The sequence below is a fragment of the Macrobrachium nipponense genome, chromosome 30 (assembly GCF_015104395.2).
Source record: "Macrobrachium nipponense isolate FS-2020 chromosome 30, ASM1510439v2, whole genome shotgun sequence".
NCBI lineage: Eukaryota > Metazoa > Arthropoda > Malacostraca > Decapoda > Palaemonidae > Macrobrachium > Macrobrachium nipponense.
The window spans coordinates 26,150,178-26,171,975 of NC_087218.1; the positions used below are offsets into that span (position 1 = coordinate 26,150,178).

The 21,798-nt window shown below is 38.1% G+C and overlaps 1 protein-coding gene across 3 annotated transcripts in view; it reads right to left on the bottom strand.

Annotated features, from left to right (window-relative positions):
* LOC135202384 (GATOR1 complex protein NPRL3-like) overlaps positions 1 to 21,798 on the bottom strand; it is a 138,458-nt gene that overhangs the window by 55,521 nt on the left and 61,139 nt on the right. Inside the window, exons 6-10 of one of the 3 annotated variants that reach the window (XR_010311726.1) lie at positions 21,636 to 21,765; positions 21,121 to 21,466; positions 20,758 to 20,920; positions 14,702 to 14,883; positions 8,501 to 8,625 (exon numbers count right to left, since the gene is read on the bottom strand). Coding sequence is in view for 2 of the 3 variants with exons in the window: in XM_064231761.1 (XP_064087831.1) it covers positions 14,721 to 14,883; positions 20,758 to 20,920; positions 21,121 to 21,466; positions 21,636 to 21,765 (802 nt within the window). In the remaining variant the exon portion in view is untranslated. Of the gene's footprint in view, positions 1 to 775; positions 8,626 to 10,485; positions 11,191 to 14,701; positions 14,884 to 20,757; positions 20,921 to 21,120; positions 21,467 to 21,635; positions 21,766 to 21,798 lie in introns of those variants that run through there. The other 2 variants (XM_064231761.1, XM_064231762.1) reach the window with 2 other exon arrangements.

Sequence of the window (21,798 nt, forward strand, 5' to 3'; positions counted from 1 at the left end):
AGAATGCCACGAAAGCACTACATGCTTTCAATAATTGAGGCTTTGGTTGAGGACTACAGACCGAAAAGGCCATCACACAAAAGAAGGAGCAATGCAGAGATTGCTGCAAGCAGGGAAGCTCGAAATGAGCCACCTTCTCATGAGATTGCAGTTCCTGAAGATGTTCATGAGTTACATAAATTGACCAAAGGTAAGCTGAGAATGTGTGTCGCTGGGCATTACGCAGAGTACGCTCTACTTGGGAATGCCAAAAATGTGATGTTGGGCTTTGTGCTGCATGCTTTGCTTCATATCATAAGAAGAACTAAGAATAAGTACCGACTTATGGATGTACATAATTTTTCCTTTCTTTTGTTTAGTATACTTTATCACATGTAGATATATAAATGAACATGTGCATGCACTCACGTTCTTATATATTATGATATATAATATATATATAATATATTATATATAATTAATATAATATAATATATATATGTTATTATATATAATTATATATGTATATATGTATATATATATTATAATTATATATATATAATATATATAATTATATTATAATAATAATATATATATATTATAATATTAATATATGATAATTTAATATATATGTATATATTATATATATATATATATATATATATATATATATATATATATAATATATATATATATATATATAATATATATATATATATATATATACACACCAATGCTTGTTTGTGCTGTGTTACTGAACAAGGCATCATTTCATACGTTCAGAGGTGTTTGCGTTGAGTAGTTATGAATTATACTCTAAAAATGTTCTGAAAATGTTGTATATCCATCTGCTTTTGCTTTCCCCTGAATGACAAGTAAATTTAGAATATTATAGCAATGAGTTTACGTAAATTGATCAAGCAGTAATTTATGAAATTAGGATACAAAATTTGTCTTCACTAACACTGGGAATATTGACCAAATTTTGGATAATAAAGGAAAATCTAAAAAAATATAGAGAAGGGAATAATACAATTTAAAAGGTGTCCATTTCATATAGAAAGGTTCTGCCTTGAACTTGCAATTTATTTGAAGTGAAAATAGTAAGTAATAAAGAAGATATTAACAATAAACTACAAATAATGAATTGTGCGTAACCCGTGCGGATCAGCGTATCAATTTTAGCTACGTATGTACCACCCGCTGTTCAAATTTACCGCGTCTTGCGGGGGTTAAGGTCTAAAAGCATTGGAGTTATGTGAAGAAACTTCCAGCTCTTTGAGAAGGAAGTGAAGATCTGTCTTTCAGTTCCTTAAGAAGGCTCCCCAATCCAGAACCAAAGCGTTCAAAAGAAATCCAGGACTAGGTTCACAGATGAAGGGGCTTCCTTTCCAAAAGACTAAGTTCAGGTAGCTGTGAGTAATTAGATGCAAGAGGAACAAGGACTCCAGAGAAAGCTTGTGTTGTCAGGAGGCCAACATCTGGTGGGGACAAGGAAGGGTGCTTCCTGCATCTCCAAAATCCATTCAATAACCATGAAGATTGAAGGAAGAGGCTATCTGGTTCATCCTCTATCCGCTGTGGGCATGCCAAATGGGCAAACTACTAGGATGTGCAGAATCGCAAACAACCGTGCAAACCAGCTGCCAACTCTGCCGACTTTATGACAACCAAGTGAAAATTTTGAAATCCATGCAGATTCAACAAAAACGGAACTTGATAACGCTTAGCGTGGAAGAAACAATACCCTTGTACAAAACAAAGACGTGCAGAACTGTACGCACAGGAAAATTCTGAAAAGTTATCAATGGTTTGAAAAATTCCATAACCATAAGAACCTGAGCACCATGAGCTTACACTAGGCTTATAGAGGTGGCCACCAAGTACTAGAAAGATACAGTGGACACCCTCGTCTCGAAGTTCAGCAACCACGGATTTAGTTATTAGTGGATTTTTCTGTAACAATTTTTTCACTAACTCATGGAAAATTAAGTGATTTGCAGACTTTTTTGCCAAAAAATTGACTGATTACTATATTTCCATGTTATTTTTGTGACTAAATACATTTTGTATCATAATAAATGTATTCAGTCACAACAATAACAAAAATAGGCAGTTTTAAGCATTTTTAGAGGGGTATTTGGTGTTCCAGCTATTAAAATACAGTTATAAAGTTTTTAAAAGGGATTTCAATATATCCCGGATTTTTGCTAATCGTGGGGGTTGTGGTACCTAACCCATGCAAAAATGGGGGGTCCACTGTAATGGCGAGTGCTCTAATGCAGGTGCTGGGTGCTCAGACAAAGGCACCAGGCACTAGGACATGGCGCCAGGAGCTCGGGAATGGGTCCAGGTAAATGAGAATTGGTCCATCACAGGAAAACTGGACTGAAAAGGTGTAAGGCACTTTTCTTCCTTGGGTACTCAAGAAGGGTCGTCCAACAAAGAATGAAACTGTGAGAGGACGCTAGCTTTTACTGTTAACAGAAAGCAGAGAACAGCAACTGTCAATATGTAAATCTTCAGTGGAGTGAAGAGCCAAGACACTTACAGCATTCAGTCTTTGCCAGAAATTTCGGAACTAAAGGAAAATTGGAGGACGCACTGCAAGTCCTTTTGGGTCCGTCCAATTTGACCAATGTCTTGTAGGTGCCAGAGTCTAGAGCAGTGGTTCCCAAACTGGGGGAAATTTGAAGCTACCAGGGGGGAAATATTTACACTACCTACTGACTAAAAATTTAATTTTAAATTTAATTCTAAAGTAGAATAGCAAACAAAAGTCCTTTTATTTGTTACTAACCGCTCTTTCTGGCTATGCGGTTAGTTGTTACTAACTGCTCTCTATCCACTTTACTCTTTAACTATATGTTTATCAGTATATTTGTACATTTGAAAAATAAATTAGTAAATGGTCACAGTGTGTTTTAACTACTCTTTCCCTCATACACATGAAATGGGATATCTGGATGGTTGAATTGGGTGCTGGGGGAAATGACAGAAAAAAGTTTGGGAGTATAATGTTCCGGGGATGAAGGCAGGGAAAAGAGGGCAAAACTCTTGGGCCATCTAAGAGCAGAGATTCTTAGCAGACGGAAAAACTTGAAAATCCAAGATATGCAACTTAAAGTTGACAGGAGGACTCTGGCCAGTGCTCCTGCATCAGTCCAGAAATTAGGACTTCCAACAATCTTGGCAATTAAGTCTATATCTGACAAGGCACTAGAGTGAGGGAAGACGAAAGACACTTAGTCTTGCTCCTTTTTAAACGAAAGCCAAGTTCTCAACCTTGCTTGGATGAGTAGGAAATAGCCAAAAGAGGGAACTTCCTTCAGCAACTCAACAACTCTGACTTAGAAGTCTTGTCCGGAGGCAGACTTAATCCCTGTTCAATGGGAACTGGCACACAAGACAGGCCAACAAAATGTTCTTAAAATCTAGGCGCCGAACCAACAGTGACAAATCTAGAAATCTTTCATTTGGGGGAGTACTTACGATTGTCAGTAGTGGTTTTTGTTGAAAATGTTTGCTACTGATAATGATTTATTGAAAGAAAACAAAGTTCTATTATTCATATACATGGGGGGAGTACGTGACTAGGTGGCGGCCCCCTTAAATCCGCCACTGCAAACCAAAGAGGAACTGGTGCTGGGAGCCTGAAAGCTGGTGCCAGACAGACAGGTGGAAGCACTTTTAACTGAACCATGCAAACACTGAATGCTCAAGACACTGGACACTCAGCCCCCTCTGGTTGCTCAGCTCTCGACTAGGCTCTCAGCTCCCACTTGATGGTTGTAAATGCTTGATGCTCGAATCCCATTGGGCGCTTGGATCTCACTGGGCGCTCGGATCCATTGGGCTCTTGGATCCCACCAGGTGCTCAGCTCCCACTGGGCACTTGGATCCACTTGGCACTCAGATCTACTGGACCATAATTGGAAGATCTGCCACTTCCATGACTGAGATTCACCCGAAAAACATCATCGACACCACTTGAACAAACTGAGACCCATAACTGTTTACACTGGGATCTGAACACCAGAGGGCAATGAATACACATCCCTATGGACGACTGTTCAATGATTGTCCATCAAGACCTGCAGACAGTAGGTTCGACTGAGGGGCACTACACGGAGGCAAACTCCTTCAGACTTTCATAGACCAACAGTATTTCTCCTCCCAGGTTTATAGGAGTTTGACAGGGACTGGGTTTAAGAGCTCCAATAGGGCCTGATGATTACATCCTCCACTACACATGTTGATACACGAGACCAGCCACCAGCTCAACTGAGGGGCCGACTACCTGTGTGTAACCACCCCCCCCCATCTTCCCTTGGACTTCTAATGTGCTTCCTCCCTGGTTTAGGGGAGTTTGTCAGGGACCTTCTGTCTAAGAGCATCAGGGGACAAATAGCCACCTCCACCACTGCACAACACTTCACTATTACCAGGTTAACATCTGCTAACCCAGACACAAAAACTGGCAATGGTACAGGAAGGAAGCAAGGGAGCCAGGCCCAGGAGCAAATAGGTAAAAATTTAAAGGACTAATAGCAGGAGAAAAGAGCAAAAGGGGCTGGCGGCAAGTGTTAGCTGGTGCTCAGCGCCCATTGTACCATAACTTGAGAAAAAAAAAAAAAAAAAATTCAAGCTGTAGATGGTACCAAGCATGCAGCCTGTACTGATAAATGCATAACTTAATCTTGAAACATATGATACAGGTTAGTACATACCAAAAGAGATGTACAAATCCATCTTCATAGCCATACCTAAGAAACCTGATGCAGTTGAATGTAACCTATATAGGACCATCAGTTTAATGAGCCAGATAACAAAGATAATCCTAAAAGTAATTTTAAACAGAATCAAAGAAAACTAACGCCAGAAATTGCAGATGAACAATATAGATTTGTACAGGGGAAAAGAACAAGAATTGCAATTTTCCTCATGCGAATGTTAACAGAAAGAGCAATAGAAGTTCAGAAAGATGTATATGTTTTATAGATTATGAAAAAACATTTGATAGAGTGAGGCACACTGAGTTGGTAGAAATACTACACAAAATAAACGTAGATAGCAAGGACATCCGACTCATTACCAACTTATACTGGAGTCAAATGGCAGAATGGGTAGAAATAAAGAGAGGAATTTGCCAGGGATGTGTATTATCACCAGATCTGTTTGCAATATTTGGAGAGATCATTTTGAGAAGTATAGAGGATATGGAAGGGATTAAAATTGAGGGAGTAAATATTAATAACATCAGAGACCCAGATGATACAGTAATCATTGTGGACACAACTGAAAAACTGCAATCATTAACCCTTAAACGCATATTGGACATATTTTACGTTGACAAAAATTGTCTGTTGTGTGCTTAATTGACGTAAAATACGTCGACTCAAAAAAGTTTTTTAAAAACATTTGTGGAAAAATAGTTATAAGCCTACTTGGCAAAAAATTTTGAATCATGCGCCTTGAGGGATGCTGAGAGTTCACGGATCAAGCTGCTGTTTTGTTTACAAGCGTTACCCAGGTGCGCATGAGTGAATTTCTTTCTTCTCACACTAAAAAGAATCAGTGACACATCTCGGAAATTATTTTGTCACTTTGTCGTAATTTTTGCAACGTTTTACATTAGCCGTTACATAGGGTTTTATATATGAAATGTGCACAATTTCATGTAAAATACAACTAAAAACAACCCATGGTTGTAGCTTTTATCAGTTTTGAAATATTTTCATATAAATAACGATAAGTGCCAAAATTTCAACCTTCGGTCAACTTTGACTCGACCGAAATGGTCAAAAAACACAATTGTAAGCTAAAACTCTTACATTCCAGTAATATTCAATCATTTACCTTTATTTTGCAATAAATTAAAAGCCTCTAGCACAATATTTTGATTTATGGTGAATTTTTTAATAAAAATTTTTCCTTACATCTGTGCGGTAACTCTGCTGAAAAAATCAGAAATTCTTTCGTCAGATTGTTGTAATGTTTGCACCGTTTTATATTAGCCGTTACATAAAGTTTTATATATGAAAATGTGCACAATTTCATTTAGAATACAACAAAAAACAACCCATAGTTGTAGCTTTTATCAGTTTTGAAATATTTTCATATAAATAACCGATAAGTGCCAAAATTTCAACCTTCGTTCAACTTTGAGTCGACCGAAATGGTCGAAAAACGCAATTGTAAGCTAAAACTCTTACATTCTAGTAATATTCGATCATTTACCTTCATTTTGCAACAAACTGGAAGTCTCTAGCACAATATTTTGATTTATGGTGAATTTTGGAAAAAACTTTCCTTATGTCCGCGCGGTAACTCTGCCAAAAAAATAAAAAATTCCTTCGTCAGATTGTCGTAATGTTTGCACCGTTTTATATTAGCCGTTACATAAAGTTTTATATATGAAAATGTGTGCAATTTCATGTAGAATACAACAAAAAATAACTCATGGTTGTAGCTTTTATCAGTTTTGAAATATTTCCATATAAATAACGATAAATAGAAAAAATTTGACCTTTGGTCAACTTTAACTCGACCGAAATGGTAGAAAAATACAATTGTAAGCTACAACACTTACAGTCTAGTAATATTCAATTAATTACCTTCATTTTGCAACAAACAGGAAGTCTCTAGCACAATATTTATATTTTTGGTGAACTTTTGAAAACAACTTTTTTTATGTCCGCGCATTACAAATTCATGCATCATATTGTGATAATATTTTCTCTGTGTTACTTTGATCGTTTTACAATTTGTTATATACCAAAATCATCGCAATTTAGTGTACAATACAATGAAAAAAAATTAACTCATTAGCTTTAACCGTTTTGCTGACAGCGCGATTTGTATACAATTATATATGAAATTTTTTTCGCACTGTCATATATTCCAATATTTATATATGATAATGATATTTTTTTTCATTTCTGATGGTTGCATACTAGACTTCAGGCAATGACAAAAAAAAAGCCATAAACAAACTCTTAATCTTGAAAACTAATCATGCTGTGATTTAAAAAAAAAACTTTTTTCTACTTTGGTGCTCACTCCCGAACCCCACTGGTATACGGGAGACACTTTCGAAAATACCGGCTCAGCGTTTAAGGATTAATAGACACAGTTAACAGGGAGAGTGAAAAAATGGGACTGAAAATTATTGTAAGATAACTGAAAGTTGCAGTTGCATCAAAGGATCAAGATACACCAAATTTTAATATGTATATTATAAACAACTTAAGTATAAAACAAGCTAACAGTTTTGTTTAACTGGGCAGTCTACTAACACAAGATGCAAGAGCAAAACAAGATATTGAGATGAAGATTCTGATGGCTAAAAACTCTTTTAAGAATATGAAAAACCTTTTAACAAATTACAGAATTGGAACTCAAGAACAACAGCTCTGAAAGCCAAGTTGAATGCAGCAGAAATGTGGTTTTATAGAAGAATGCTGAGAATATCATGGACAGATAGTGGCAATGAGATCATGGTGCCTCTGTTAGATATGCATTGGCGCCAATATTCTATTATCAGTGGTGATAACTGGAAATCAGCTCATTTTGCCGCCAAAAATAGTTGATTTTCGGCGCCAGACAAGTGCCATAAAACCAGATCACTAATAACAGAGGCCGCCAATAACCAGGGACTGACTGTATTACATTACTTGAAGATGATGGTTACAAAAGCAATGTTTATTTTATTACACTACTCGGCAACATTATTACAATACTTGTCATAAAGAGGAGTTTAACCAAAGATTGTAAATTCACTACTGTAGCAGTATTTATTATAAAAAATATCACTTCAGTAGCGATTGCAAATATTGGTTCAACAACGAAGCAATGTTTACGTTATAGTATGCCACTTGGTAATGGAGAGTTAAACAATTAACTGCAATTTTGCTGTAAAAGCACACGACTAATAATACTTGCCTCTTATTTAGTAACAACAAAACATGGGAGAAACTCATCCTGATAGCTTTCGGCTTGAACACTGAAGTCCGGTTAAATAACTTTTAAAAAATGTACAGCTGCTGCCAACAACTGATGTTAACACCAGGCGTCGCAAAAACAGAATGAGTGTCTTCTTCCAAGATGTACCTAACTTTCGTTCGGGGGTGAGACTAGTCATCTACTAGAACATCGTTGTCACTACCGCAAAATTTGAATTCAAGCTGCTGCAAATAAATGGAACTAACAGTAGCTATGTTATTACATATTGGTAAGTCACTTTTTATATAAAACTGTATTTTCTCGTATATGTTAAAACACCAGACATGTAATCAAATTACAATATTATGCAATTTAACCAGACCAATGACTTAAAATTCTTATCTTTTGAATAACGAGAAAATGTCACCACAAACTGATATATAGAAAATGCCCACCTGTATGATGATAAATAAAAGTTTTTATTTCATCTAAATTATAAATGTAAACACAAATACTACTGTATCAACTCTGCCTATAATATATTAATAGAACTGAAATTTTAAGTTTGTCTTCAAACCTTTGTACTATCCTCTTATGGATGTCAGTACGTACTTTACTGAAGTACATAAATCTTATTGTGCTGCTCTTTGTAACTGGTACTGGTATATATTTTATCATGACTGCTGGCAATACCTCTAGAACCTAAAAAAAGAAAAAAACAAAATATGTATAAAAATTATATTTTTATAATAAAATAATGTTTTGTATATACAGGCAGCCCCCAGTTAACAGAGGTATCAGTTAACGGCTATCCAGGTTTACGGCGCTTGTCTAGCAACGCTGTTAACTGGATTTTCGGTGCTGATCTCTGGTTAGCAGCGCCAATTTCTAGTTAACAGCAGTGCCAATCTCTGGTTAATAGCGCTAATGTTCGGTTAGCGGCGCCGTTAAGCAGGCTTTTAGTGCTGTTATCGCTGATTTTTGGTTAGCAGCATCAGCTGGGAACGGAACCCCCTCTGTTAACCGAGGGCTGCCTGTACTTACCCAGGAATTATATAGCTATTAGTTTCCACGTACAGCAGCCTAATTCAAATTTCGCGGGTAGCACTTTAATTTGATCAGTGTAGGTATACAGTGCCGTCCCCCAATGGTAATACTATGAATGACTAATTAGCTAAGCACTTCATTCTGTTTTATGCATAATGTCCATCAGAGGGGAGGTGGGTGGGCTATGATTTTATAATTACTGGTAAGTACGTATATACAAAACCGTATTTTATTTTAAAAACATTTGTGTATATGTGACTTACCCAGTAATTATACAGTATAGCTGATTCCACACTGAAAGGAAGTAGGATCATGGGTATATTCTACTCCAAAGCATTAAGTCATGTAATGAATTTGAAATAGAAAAGTTGCTAGCATTGAAAAAACAATGCTTGCCATTCCTATCAGTTATGAGAGCTATGCAGATGAATACTGCCTCTAGTTGACGCTTGTAGTGGCATAGTGGTAGAGCCGAAGGTCACCTTCATAAGGGAAACATTGCTTGCTGGGAGGGGAATGGGAATGCCCCTATGGCTAGCAAAGTATGATAGGTGCCCGCCCTTGCCTTGCGTGCAACACCAAAATAAAACAACCAGAAATCACTGACACCCACACTGAATGCATTCGTCTCATAGAGCTATCGGGTGCACAACAGATACCCTTGAACACATACATGTTAACCAAAACAAGAGGGAAAGAAACCCCCTGGTCCAGTGATAATGCCAACTCTGTGGTGTTGTTGACAAAACAATACCACTAGTCGTCTCAAAATCAAAAGCGGAAACTCTTGGGAGGCCCGAAAGGCTGTCCTGAGTTTCAGGAAATTAAGAGAAGATAGTATTCATCTCAGTCACACACCAGAAGAATTAACTTAAGGTATGCGCCTGTTACTCGGACAGTACAACTGATAACAGACGCATGTCGCGAGGAAAATATACAAGTACGTATATTTGTGGGCTCCTGTTGATCGAGCATCAGCCTAATTCTTCTTCACTTCAAAAAGAAAAAGAATAAGGACTAGAAGCAGACCTCCTTCATTCTCTAATGAAAAGAGCGAAGGTGAAGCTATCCTGAAGGGAAGCTTCGGCGATAACAGGACACCAACGACGACTAGTTCATGCTGAACTGGTCGTTCCCAAAACGGGAACACTGGAGAGATCCTAGGATCGAACCAAGAACGTAGGCTCTTGCATCTGAACTCTGGGAAGTATAATCTGTAGTTCCTCTTATTCCTTCATCCTGCCCAGTGTAACCCAGGAAGTAGAGAAAAAAGGGAGGATGACTGTTCTTGCCTGCTCTTCTTGTAACTAGCGGGAGCAGGTGATAACATATACGATCATCAACTTGCGGTCATGATAGCAATCCAAAGACTCAGGAAAACGTATTCGCCTCAGCAAAAAAAGAAAGAAAAAAAAAAGCTTCCTTAAGGGAGAGTATATTAGGTTTGAAAACCTTAAGTTCATTTAGTGGAAGTTACCATAGTAAAAACTACAGTGGGTTAAAAAAACACCACCGGCTTCTTTGTGTGTTTAATTCTGAAGAACGCTTACACACCAACTGTCACAGGGCAATCTACCTATCTCAAAGAAAATGATCTCCATAACAGACTGCGTTAAACATATTTACAATCAACTTTATTGAGGATGAAATCAATTGTAACACTCTTTAGTACAAAGTTTAACACTCAATTTTAACACTCCTTAATACAAAGTTAATCAATACAGTATGCATGAGCAAAACAAACCAATTTTTACAATTCCCAAAAGATTTGTCTTGACCTTTTAAATTTTTCTTTACTTAAACCCTTAGTCAATATATTGGTAATCATACCATTTGTTGGGCAATACTGCAACAGAATTACCTTTCTGTCATATTGATCTCTTCATATAATGATATTTAATGTCAATATGTTTTGATCTACCATGAAACTGAGGATTCCTTGACATAGCAATGGTAGACTGATTGTCCTCTAAAATCAACATTGGGTCTTACATTCAAATTTCAACAAATCTCCTGTTAGTTCCTACAACCAAACTGCTTCTTGTGTTGCAGAAGCTAAAGCTTTATACTCTGCTTCAGGAACTGAAAAAGCCTCACAGCTCTGTCTTTTACTACTCCAACTTACACCACCACCACCACTAAGGTGAAAAGACTAACTGGATATTGACTTGCAATCATCCGTGTCACCTGTCCAATCAGCACCTGAACACCCAGTGATCTCTGAAATACCATTATTGCTATATAAAATTCCAACATTATGTGTACCCTTTAGATATCTCATTATACACTTTACTGCTTTCCAATACTGAATGGTAGGTTTAGCACAATACTTAGCAACACTACTCACTGCAAACATGATATCAGGCCTTGTTTTTACAAATACAATAAACTCCAAACAGCTGACTGATACATGCTCTGACCAAATTCAATGCAATAATCAGGTACTTTACATAACTTCAGACTTGGATCAATTGGTGTTTCTATATGCTTTGAATTCTCCATGCCAATTTATATTTTCAGTATAAGATGATTGACCAATCCACACTTGACCTTTGGAAGTATCTTGTACAACGTTTACACCCAAAAAATAATTAAGCTGACCAAGGTTTTTCAGTTTATATTGTAAAGCCAAGGACTTTTTATTTAAATTTCCTTCATTAGTTTACCTGATTTACATGCTAATATTAAATTATCAAAGTAAACAACTATGATACAGCAATCTCCTTCTGACTATATAGATGCAAGGATCTCCTGAAGTTTGCACAAAACCTAGCCTTTTCAAACTGTCATCAAGAGAACAATTACAAAATCTTGGAGACTGTTTCAGTGCATAAATACTTTTCTTTAGTTTACATACCAAATTTTCCTTACCTTGCTCTACAAACCCATCTGGTTGTTTCATATATATATATGTACTTCCTCAGTAAGTAAACCATTTAAAAATGGTAAGGTCACATCCACATGATGCAGTTTCAAACCCTTTTAAACTACAAAGGCAATCACAGTACGAATAAATTAAAAACTTACAATAGGACAAAATGTTTCATCATAATGAAATATGACAAAATTTTAATCAATTTGTACTTTCAATAGCTAACAAATCCTTGGTTTTAACAATAGGATAATCTCTTGTGCCAGCTGTAAACCAGTTAAAAACAATCAAAAGATTGTAAAGCAAAAAATCTTTGGTATCTGGCAACTCATGTGTATACAACGTGGAAGCTGGTCACAAGCCAGGCATAGAACCTCGTGACACATGTCCTTCACCCAACCCAATAAGAGAAGGGTGGCTAGAGGTGGGCAGTAAATGTTAAGACCTCAGGTTTGTTAGCTATGGAAAATACAAATTGATTAAAACCAAAATCACTCCCACTATCAATGCCTTCAGGCAGATAAAAACGAGCCCAAGTTGAAGCAACATGTTCAATGTCATTATTGTTGTCATAAAGGTCACTATCACTGCCATAATCATCACTATCATACTCACAATGGCTGTCCAAATCATCAGCACTTGTTTCTGAATCATTATGATAAGCAATATCAGCCATTATAAAATAAACAAATGCTTATTTTTGTGTAAAAACAAAATTAACTTTCATCAGCCGGGCAGACTAAAAAATAAAAAAGTAGCTTGATAAGCCAGACCCCCCCCCCCCCCCACACCTCCAACCTCACATGCGTATAACACTCCTAAACCCTCAAATTATAAGATATTTGGCAAATTTGCTTCCTAAATGATCAACAGAAGACAGAGCTAAAGCCATACATTTGAGGGAGGATGGAGGGAAGCAATGCATGAACAATATAGATGGTTGCAAGTTGGTAGCAAAGAATGCACCCATCATATGGATGGGTCATCCTTCATGGGTTAACACCATTCTCTCCTTACTACTTTTCAACCTCCACACTTTCAGTCTTTGCAAAGGAAAGTGATGAGTATCGCAGGCACGGTAAACAAAACAAAATGTGTTGGCCTAAAAGAATGTCTTGATATTCACAAATTACTTTAAGGTATCTATATTTACCGGCAACTTGCGACTAAAATAGTCTATGGCTGGTAAACAAAATCCCAAAAGCAAGGTATAACCTAAGGGATTGGCACAATCTCCAAGAACTACTTTAAAGGTAATTATTAACCAGCAACTTGCACATAGCCTAATCCTGATAAGTAAATAATAAATGCAAAGGTTTTGAGATACAAGAATGGAATAACATTCAAGAATTATTTTAGGGTAATTATTTAACGGTGTCTTGCTTATAGCCTATGGCCAGTAAACATAATCTAAAAACAGAAGTTTAGCCTACAGGAATGATGTAAAATAGAAATTTCTTAACGCAATTATTAACCGACGACTTGCACTTAGCATAAGGCCGGTAAGTAAAACATATGCAAAAGTAAAAGTATTTGGCCTAATTGAATGGCATTATATTCAAGAACTATTCCTGGAGAATACAAATATCTGGCTTGATGAAAAGCTGAATTAAACAAACAAAGGACAATCGAAGGCTACGAATGCATTCCAGTGGTTGTGTAACACTACCAAAATCCGGTGATATAACCGGAAAATAAGAACAAGCTGCTGTAAGCACTTGATATTTAGTCAAGCATGGCAGAAAATAGAATGAAGTGCTTAGCTAATTAGTCATTTCTAGTATTGCTGTTGGGGGATGGCACTGTATACCTACACTGAGCAATCCAAGTGCTACCCGCAAAGTTTGAAATAGGCTGCCGTACGTGGAAACTAATAGCTATATAATTACTAGATAAGTCCCATATACAAAAAAAAAAAAAAGACATATAATATGTATAAAAATAATGTATACCATTCAACAGAATTCTACATATGCTACAAGTACTATCAGTATCACTTAGTCTGAACATCTGAAGAAGTGTTTAATCAAACCTGGATCAAAAACTTGCAAAACAACCACAACAATCTTAATCTGTCAAATAAGTGGTGAATTGGTGGTGATGGAAATGTTGCTTCTGAAATCTACTGGTAAGTTACCTGGAAAGAGTCATTATTCATTTCAGCAAAGTATGAAACTCAATATAAAGCAAGTGGTGAATTGAAGTTAATGAAAAAGTTGCTTTGAGAAAACCTTCCAACATTTCAAGTTCTTGTACCCTCAGGAAATAGCTACTGCTGTCAGCTATGATAAAAACCAGTTATATTTTGTCTCTGAAATCTACTTTACTAGTAGTTACCTGGAAAGGATCCTTATTTCTTTCAGCAAAGTATGAAACTCAAAAGACAATTTTTGGCAAAAGTAACTTCAGTATATACAAAGTAAGGGACAATAATGAGATGCTTTGATGCTCAAGTTAATACAGTTCTCCATTGTTACACACTACTGCAGTCCCAAGTTGTTAAGAAACCAATTTCAAACGAGCTTCGAATTCGTTATATTTTGTGCCAAAATGGGCAATGTTATATAGTTTACCTTTAGTGTTCTTAACCACTCCATAGTTAAAGAGAAAAGTACCCCTCACACTTCTTAGCCCAGGCCATTGACAAGACCTTTACCTGCTATTCTCGAAGACGTGATTTTCAAAATGGTTGGATTTCCATACACAGGAAATGAGCACCAATGAGCATTTATATTATATATTTATTCAGTGTAGATGAAACCTATTCATATGGAACAAGTCCACGGGGCCCTGACTTGTAATTAAAGCTTCAAAAGAATTTTTTATCCAAACAAACTATGTAAAGCAAAATTTAAATACCTTTTCATATCATCCAAGGTCATATGGTCTGATCTGTGAGGTTTAGTGATTCATCAGGATGCTGGCAAGTATAAAGAACCTGACGAAATTTGTCAATTATTTGTAAAAGTTGAGATCTTCGAAGATTGGCTCTGTACATCATTTCCTCTAGATGGTGTTTGCCACGGAAAAACATGCACAACCTGTTTAAAAGAAAAATGCTTTCAACATTCCAATACAAATCCAATTAATACTCAATATTCAACAAAATTTATTATAAATTTTCATAATACAATTTATTACTTGAATACTTACCTACTAATAAAGTTAGCTTATATCTCAGCCGTGATCAGCGAGTTGGCATTCAAACAAAAGATCGAATGGCTGCCCTGATGACTGTCTAGTACATCTGTTCTCCACTGGGTTGTTTTGAATCTTTAAGTTCTTGTCAGAATTCTCCTTGACAGCCCACTAAGTTGTGGGGAGGCTGGGTGGGGTCTACTTTAATAGTAGACAAGTATCCAAATACTTTTCAATTTTATTACGAAAATCTATATTATTTGGGATGAATCTTACCTACTGCTAAAGTTAGCTGATTCTGTCAAAGAGAAGAGCATGGTGGGTAGTGCAGCAAGACAAAAACCTGCTCAATCAACTGAGCTAAAGGTTTCTTGCATGAAACCCAGTAAGATCCTTTCAGGATCTTACTGCCACCAGAAGTTGGATTCCATTCAGGGAGCAAGGCTCTCATACATGTGCAGCGAAGAGCAGCCTTGTGGAGAAAACAGCTTCGCAGTGTGAGGGGACCTCTCATGCTACCCAAAATATAATAACAAATAAATTATTTTGATATAAAGTTTTATGTACAGGCAGTCCCCGGTTACTGGCGGTTTCGGTTATTAGAGATCCAGTTTTATTGTGTTTGTCTAGTGCTGAAATGTGCAGAATTCTAGTTATTGGCCCAAACAATAGAGTACTGGCATTGATACATACCTGACAGAGGCGCCATTAACCGGTTATCGTCGCTGTTAAGCTCTGAAAATCGCCAATTTTCGGTTATTGGTGATTTTAGCTTATCATCAAGCTGTCAGAACAGAACCCCCACCGATAACCAGCGACTGCCTGTATACTTACCAAGTAATTATATAGCTACAGGTTTTCAACCACAGCAGCCTAAAAATTCAAAATTCATGGTAACACTTCTATTTTGTGTAGGTGGTTAACCCCGCCCACTTTTGGGAAAGAGGAACATCGTAGCAAAGAGCTCAATTCATTTTGTGCCCTAATGTCCATGCGAGGGGAGGAGTGTGGGCTTCAATTATGTAATTACTTAAGTACAGGCAGTCCTCGGTTATCAGCGATCCGGTCTTATAGTGCTTGTACAGTGAAGACAATAACTGAATTTTCGGCAAGGATATTCTCTGATCCCTACTTATCCGCTAATTTTCGGTTATCTTTATGCCATCAGGAACGAACCACCACCATTGATAGGAGGTGGGATACAGAGACATATTCTACTTCAAAACATGATGATAAGTAATGACTTTAAAATAGAAAAGTTGCTAGCATTGACACAATGCTTGATGTTTCCTTACCTGGTAAGGTGAATACTACAGGTGAATACTGCCTCTGGTAGGTGCTCATCTTAACCCCATAGTGGCGTGGCAATATAGCCATGGGTTGCCCCTACTTTACTGGGAACTTAGCTGCAAAGGAAGGATTCCGATGGATAGTAAGGCTTAAAAATGTGCCCTTCCCCTGTACGAAAAACCAGAATAAACACCAAACAATGCTGTCACCTACACTGTAAAAAAACCACATCCAAACTAGTAAAAAACATGTGAGTACTCCTGGTACAATGTACCCCTAGACTCCTCATGGATTCAACACCCTGAATCAAGGCAAGGACATAGAGGAGGGAAAGAGAGCTCCCTACGCTTCCTCTCCCAACACCATGCCAGCCATGGATAAAGGTTCTAAGGTACTACAATTTTTGACACAGTTTCCACTTCCTTCAGGTAACAATTTGCGAAGACTGACTTGCACTTCCAATACGTAGATTGTAAGACGGACAAGAGGGACATGGTATTGTGCTTAAAAGCAAGAGAGGTGGCGTCAGCTCAGACCTCATGAGCTTTTACTTTAACAGAAGGCAGGATGTCCTCTTGAATCCGTGAGTGAGCTTTGGAAATCAAGTCTCTTAAAAAGAAAGCTAGACTAGAGGATTCTTTGACATTAGATGTGAAGGGTTCCTTACTGAACACCAGACATGGTTAGAAGGTTCTAACTTTTAGGTCCTCTGCAAGTAATATTGAAGGACTCTCACTGGACAAAGAAGTCTCTCTTCTTCCTCTGGTCCAAGGATGTCCATCACGCTTTTAATGGTGAAAGAGAGAGGACATGGCTTGGAAGGGTCCTCATTCTTGGTAAAGAACCCAAGAGAAAGAAAACACAATTCGCTTTCTTGAGCAAAATCAACTCTCTTATCAATATCCTAAAGCTCGCTGATATGCTTGGCAATGGCCAAAGCAACAAGAAAGTGTCTTCCTAGTAAGATTTCTTAGTGAGACAGAGGACAGGGGTTCAAAGCATGACCTGAAAGCCGATTTAAAACTATGTCAAGGTTCCAAGGGATGTTTTCAGACTTTCTTTGCTTAGCCATATAAAAGGATTTGATGAGATCACTGAGGTCCTGGTTAGAGGAAAGGTCAAGACCTCTATGCTTGAAGATTGGACTCAACATAACCCTATACCCCTTGATGGTAGAGGACTTTAACTTCCTGGAAGACCTCACATAAAGCAGAAAATCTGCAATCTGGCTTACAGACATTTCAGAAGACGAGACGTTATGTCGACTGCACCATCTTTGGAAAACTGTCCATTTGGAATGATAGACGTTGCTGGATGACTGGTGTCTGCATCTAGCAATAGCGTCTGCAACTGTCTTTGAAAAGCCCTTTGCTCTGACAAGACTCTGGACAGTCTGAATCCTGTCAGGGACAGAGCAGACAACCTTCAGTGGAACCTGGAGAAATGGGGCTGTCTGAGAAGAGACTGCTTTTGTGGACGGAGCCTCGGGAAATCCACTAAAAGTTGAAGGAGGTTCAAGAACCATTCTTTGGTGGGCTGGAATGGAGCAACCAGGGTCACTGAGACATTGCGATGGGAAGTGAACTTGTAATCACCTCTCTTATCATGCCGAATGGGGGAAAGGTGTAGACAAAGTCCAACCAGTCCAGAAGCATGGTATCCATCCCCTATGCCAAAGGATCAGAGGCTGGTGAACAGTAGACAGGAAGATGATGATACCTTGATGTCACCAACAGGTCTATGGTTGGTCTGCCCCATAACTTCCACTGATCGTTGCAAACCAAGGGGTCTAAGGTCCATACTGTGGGAGGACTTGCTTGCAGCGACTGAGCTCATCCACTAAGACATTCAGCCTCTCCTGAATGTATCGAGTGATGAGTGTGACCTTATTCTACTCTGCCCAGAGAGGAACTTTTGTGGCCTCTCAAAGGGAGGAGTAACTACCTCCCTGCTTGTGGATACAAGACAGGGAATTGTGTTGTCCATATGAACAACCAGTCTTGCCGAAGATCAGAGGTGAGAAGTACTTAAGACATAGGTGAATACCCTTCAGTTCCTTGATGTTGATATGTAGGTCTCTTTGTTCTGTGGATCACTTCCTTCCCAGAAACTTCTTGATCCCCTAGCAGAGCTCCCCAACCGAGGTCTGAGGCATCTGAATATAAGTCTAGGTTGGGGTTTAATGGATGGGATTTTCCTTGAAGAAGCCTTTCTTTGCACAGCCACCATAGGTGGTCTGATTTGATCTCTGACATGATGGGAAAGATGAAGGAGTCTGGTTGGGATTTCCTGTTCCAATTGGCCTTAAGAAAGAACTGACAAACTCTCACATGCAGTCTGTCCAACTTTACGAACTGCTTGATGGAGGCCAGGGTCCCCAAAGGCTCATCCACTGATTAGCTGAACAGGATGGGGGAGAGAAAACTGCAGACTGTGAGAAGATGAATCATCGCTTTTGGGGGATGGAAAAACCTGAAAAGTCTGACAGTCCAGGATCATTCCCAAATATAGAATCTCTTGTGTTGTGGTCAGTTGAGCTTTCAGTTCATTGACAGAACTTTAGCTACAGACAGTCCCTGGATATCGTCAGACTCGGTTATTGGCAATCCGGTTTTATGGTGCTTGTCTAGCGCCATGAAATTAGTGATTTATGGCACCATAACAGGTCGAGTTCTGGTTATCGGTGCCGTAAAGAGCCTTACGGCGTGCCATAAGGTGCCGATAATGAGTTATGGCGCCATAACATACCTAACAGAGGCGCCATAATGGTGCTCATGGTGCTGATAACTGGTTATCAGTGCCATTATGGTGCTATAAATCAGCGAGTTTCGGTTAATGGCAGTTTTCACTAATCAGCACCCCTCCAAGAACGGAACCCCTGATGATAACTGGTGGCTGCCTGTATTGAGTCAGGCGAATAGTTTTCTTTAAGTACTCCATGCACTTCTTTGATGGGGAATGGCGAAGCCAGTCGTCTATATAAAGGCAGATGTTGATGTTGAGGAGATGGAGCCATTTGCTAAGAGGAACAAGAACTCATGTAAATACTTGAGGGGCTGTTGAGAGGTTGAATCACAAGGTCCAAAACCAAAAAACCCTGCCCTAAAAAATAAACAAGAGGAACTTCCTGGAGTCTGGATGGATGGGGACATGGAAGTAGGCATCCTGCATGCCCAGGGTGATCATCCAATAACCTTGTCGACCGGATGACACAACTGACTTCTTTGTCTCCAAATGAAACTTTGTCTTCTGAACGAAAAATTAGGGTGCTGACATCAACAACAGGCCTCCAGCCCTCTCATTACTTGGGTATTACGAAGAGATAGTTGTAGAATCCCTCTGAATCGTGATCCTCTACCTCTTCTACAGCTTTTTTGAGGAGCAGGGAGTTTACTTCCTTTGAAAAGGCCAAAAACTTTTAGGAGCCAGACATGTAAGCTGTCAAGACAATAAAGACGTGACTAAAAACTGGTGGGTATTCCAGGTACATGGTATGCCCAGGCTCCCCCAAGACTAGACACCCTTTATCAAGGTGAAGAGATAGAGGGTAGAAGGAATGCTTCCTATGCTTCATCCCCAAATACCATGCCAGCCACTGACAACGGAACCTGGCTACTGCAGTTCTCAAACACTGTTTCCACTTCATGCAAATAATGTGTCACCATCTCAGTAAATCTCGTTACTATTTTACAATACAAATATATACTCAGAATTTGTTACTGATTTTAGTTCTTATCTATTATGATATTGTGTGAGCTGTAATTATGATTTTACATATTTTGTCATTATTATATTTATTGCTGATATTTTACTTTTTCATTATTACTGTGATTACTATAAAGCTGGTTTTTTTTACATTCAAATTTCATATTTAGCCCTCTGGACCTGACTACTGTAACCACCTAAGGTCTCTAGTTGAAACTTAACTGTTATGTCTCAATGCATTTTTTTTTCTCACCAATATTATTACTGTTATTACCAGTATTATGATTACTATCTATTATGCTACCTCAGCTATTTTGTGGATAAGTGCTGATTACTCATTTTTTAATCATGTTGCCTCATGTATCTAGATTGTGTATGTTACTGTCTGTATTTTGTATATTCCATGTATATGGCCCTGAGCTGAAATAAAGGATACTATTATTATTATTCCTGCCTACCAGACAGTAATTACAACCTAACCACCTTGTTCATGGGTTCTAATGGCCATGTTTCAGCTTCATTGTAAGCAATTCCTAATGTAAAGGACCAAGGGTTTGCATATTGTGTAGGAACAATTTAACAATAGGTATGATTCATCCCAAATAATACTGTTTTGAACTAAAAACCTTTAACCACTAAGAAATTCCGAGGACCCAACTTTAATCATACAGCAAAATCAACAGACCCAATCTTCATCATGCTGCAAAATACAAATTCATGCTATTTATTGAGCTGATATCATCAAAAAGGCATGAGTATTCTTTACAAGGACTTGACCTTACTTTGAAAAAAGTTTAAGATCTTCTGGATTTTGGGCTGCCTCCACTTTCATGACCATCTCCTTCTCTGCTACAGAAAGGAAGGTGTCTAACTGACGGCGAACGGAATCATCTGGGATGGTGCTTATACTTACACCTGGGCTAGGACTTCGTTCATCACTGCAGACTGCAATTTCAGTATCAAATTATATTTATAAAATGCTTAGAAATACTGTCATCACAAACAATTTTTCAGAGTAAGTACAGTATCTGTCTACATCAAGGTACATTATCAGCAAAATCTAACAACATATTTCCTTGCAAATTATAAAAAAAGAACAGAACTAGAATAAAAACTAGTCATAAAAAAATAAGAAATTACTGTACCTGAACCAAGGTCACTCTCCGATGCTGGCTGACTCAACTGGGCTACAGCATGGTGAAGAGCATCACGAGTTGTATCGTTATGATGATGTATGTGTGGGTGTGGGGTAAGTGAAGGTGGATCATGGGTAAGTGGTGGAGGTTCATGGACTGTTGGCGTAGGAATACTTGTGCTTGCAGGAGAGCTTGTTCCATGACTACCTAACTGTCCTGTTCCACCAATATCTCGTCCACTTGATCTGGTTACTCCTCCATCCGGGGTGATTGGTGGAGCCAAGTAAACATAAGTATGAAGTTGCTGGAGCAGACCGTGTCTTAAGAGCCACAAAACTTGCTGCACTTGTTCTTGCTGTGAGAATGGAAATTCCCCATCACAAATACAGTAATATTTAAATTTGATAAATTTTCTTACAAAACAGCAGTATATGATCTTGCAGTCATAAATATATGTAATGCAAACAGTACAAATCTCATATCAACTACATGAGTAGCTAAAGATTATTAACCATTTACTGTACCTGGTGCTGAGCAAAGTTCATTGGATGGCACTTGTCACTCAATGAACTTGGTAAAGAGAATTCTGCCAAAGCTCTATGAAGTGATGACCCTGGGAACTGTTCACTGAATCGTTCTGTTAATGGGCTGTTTCTATGAATAAGAGAAATAAAAGTTAGTCTTTCC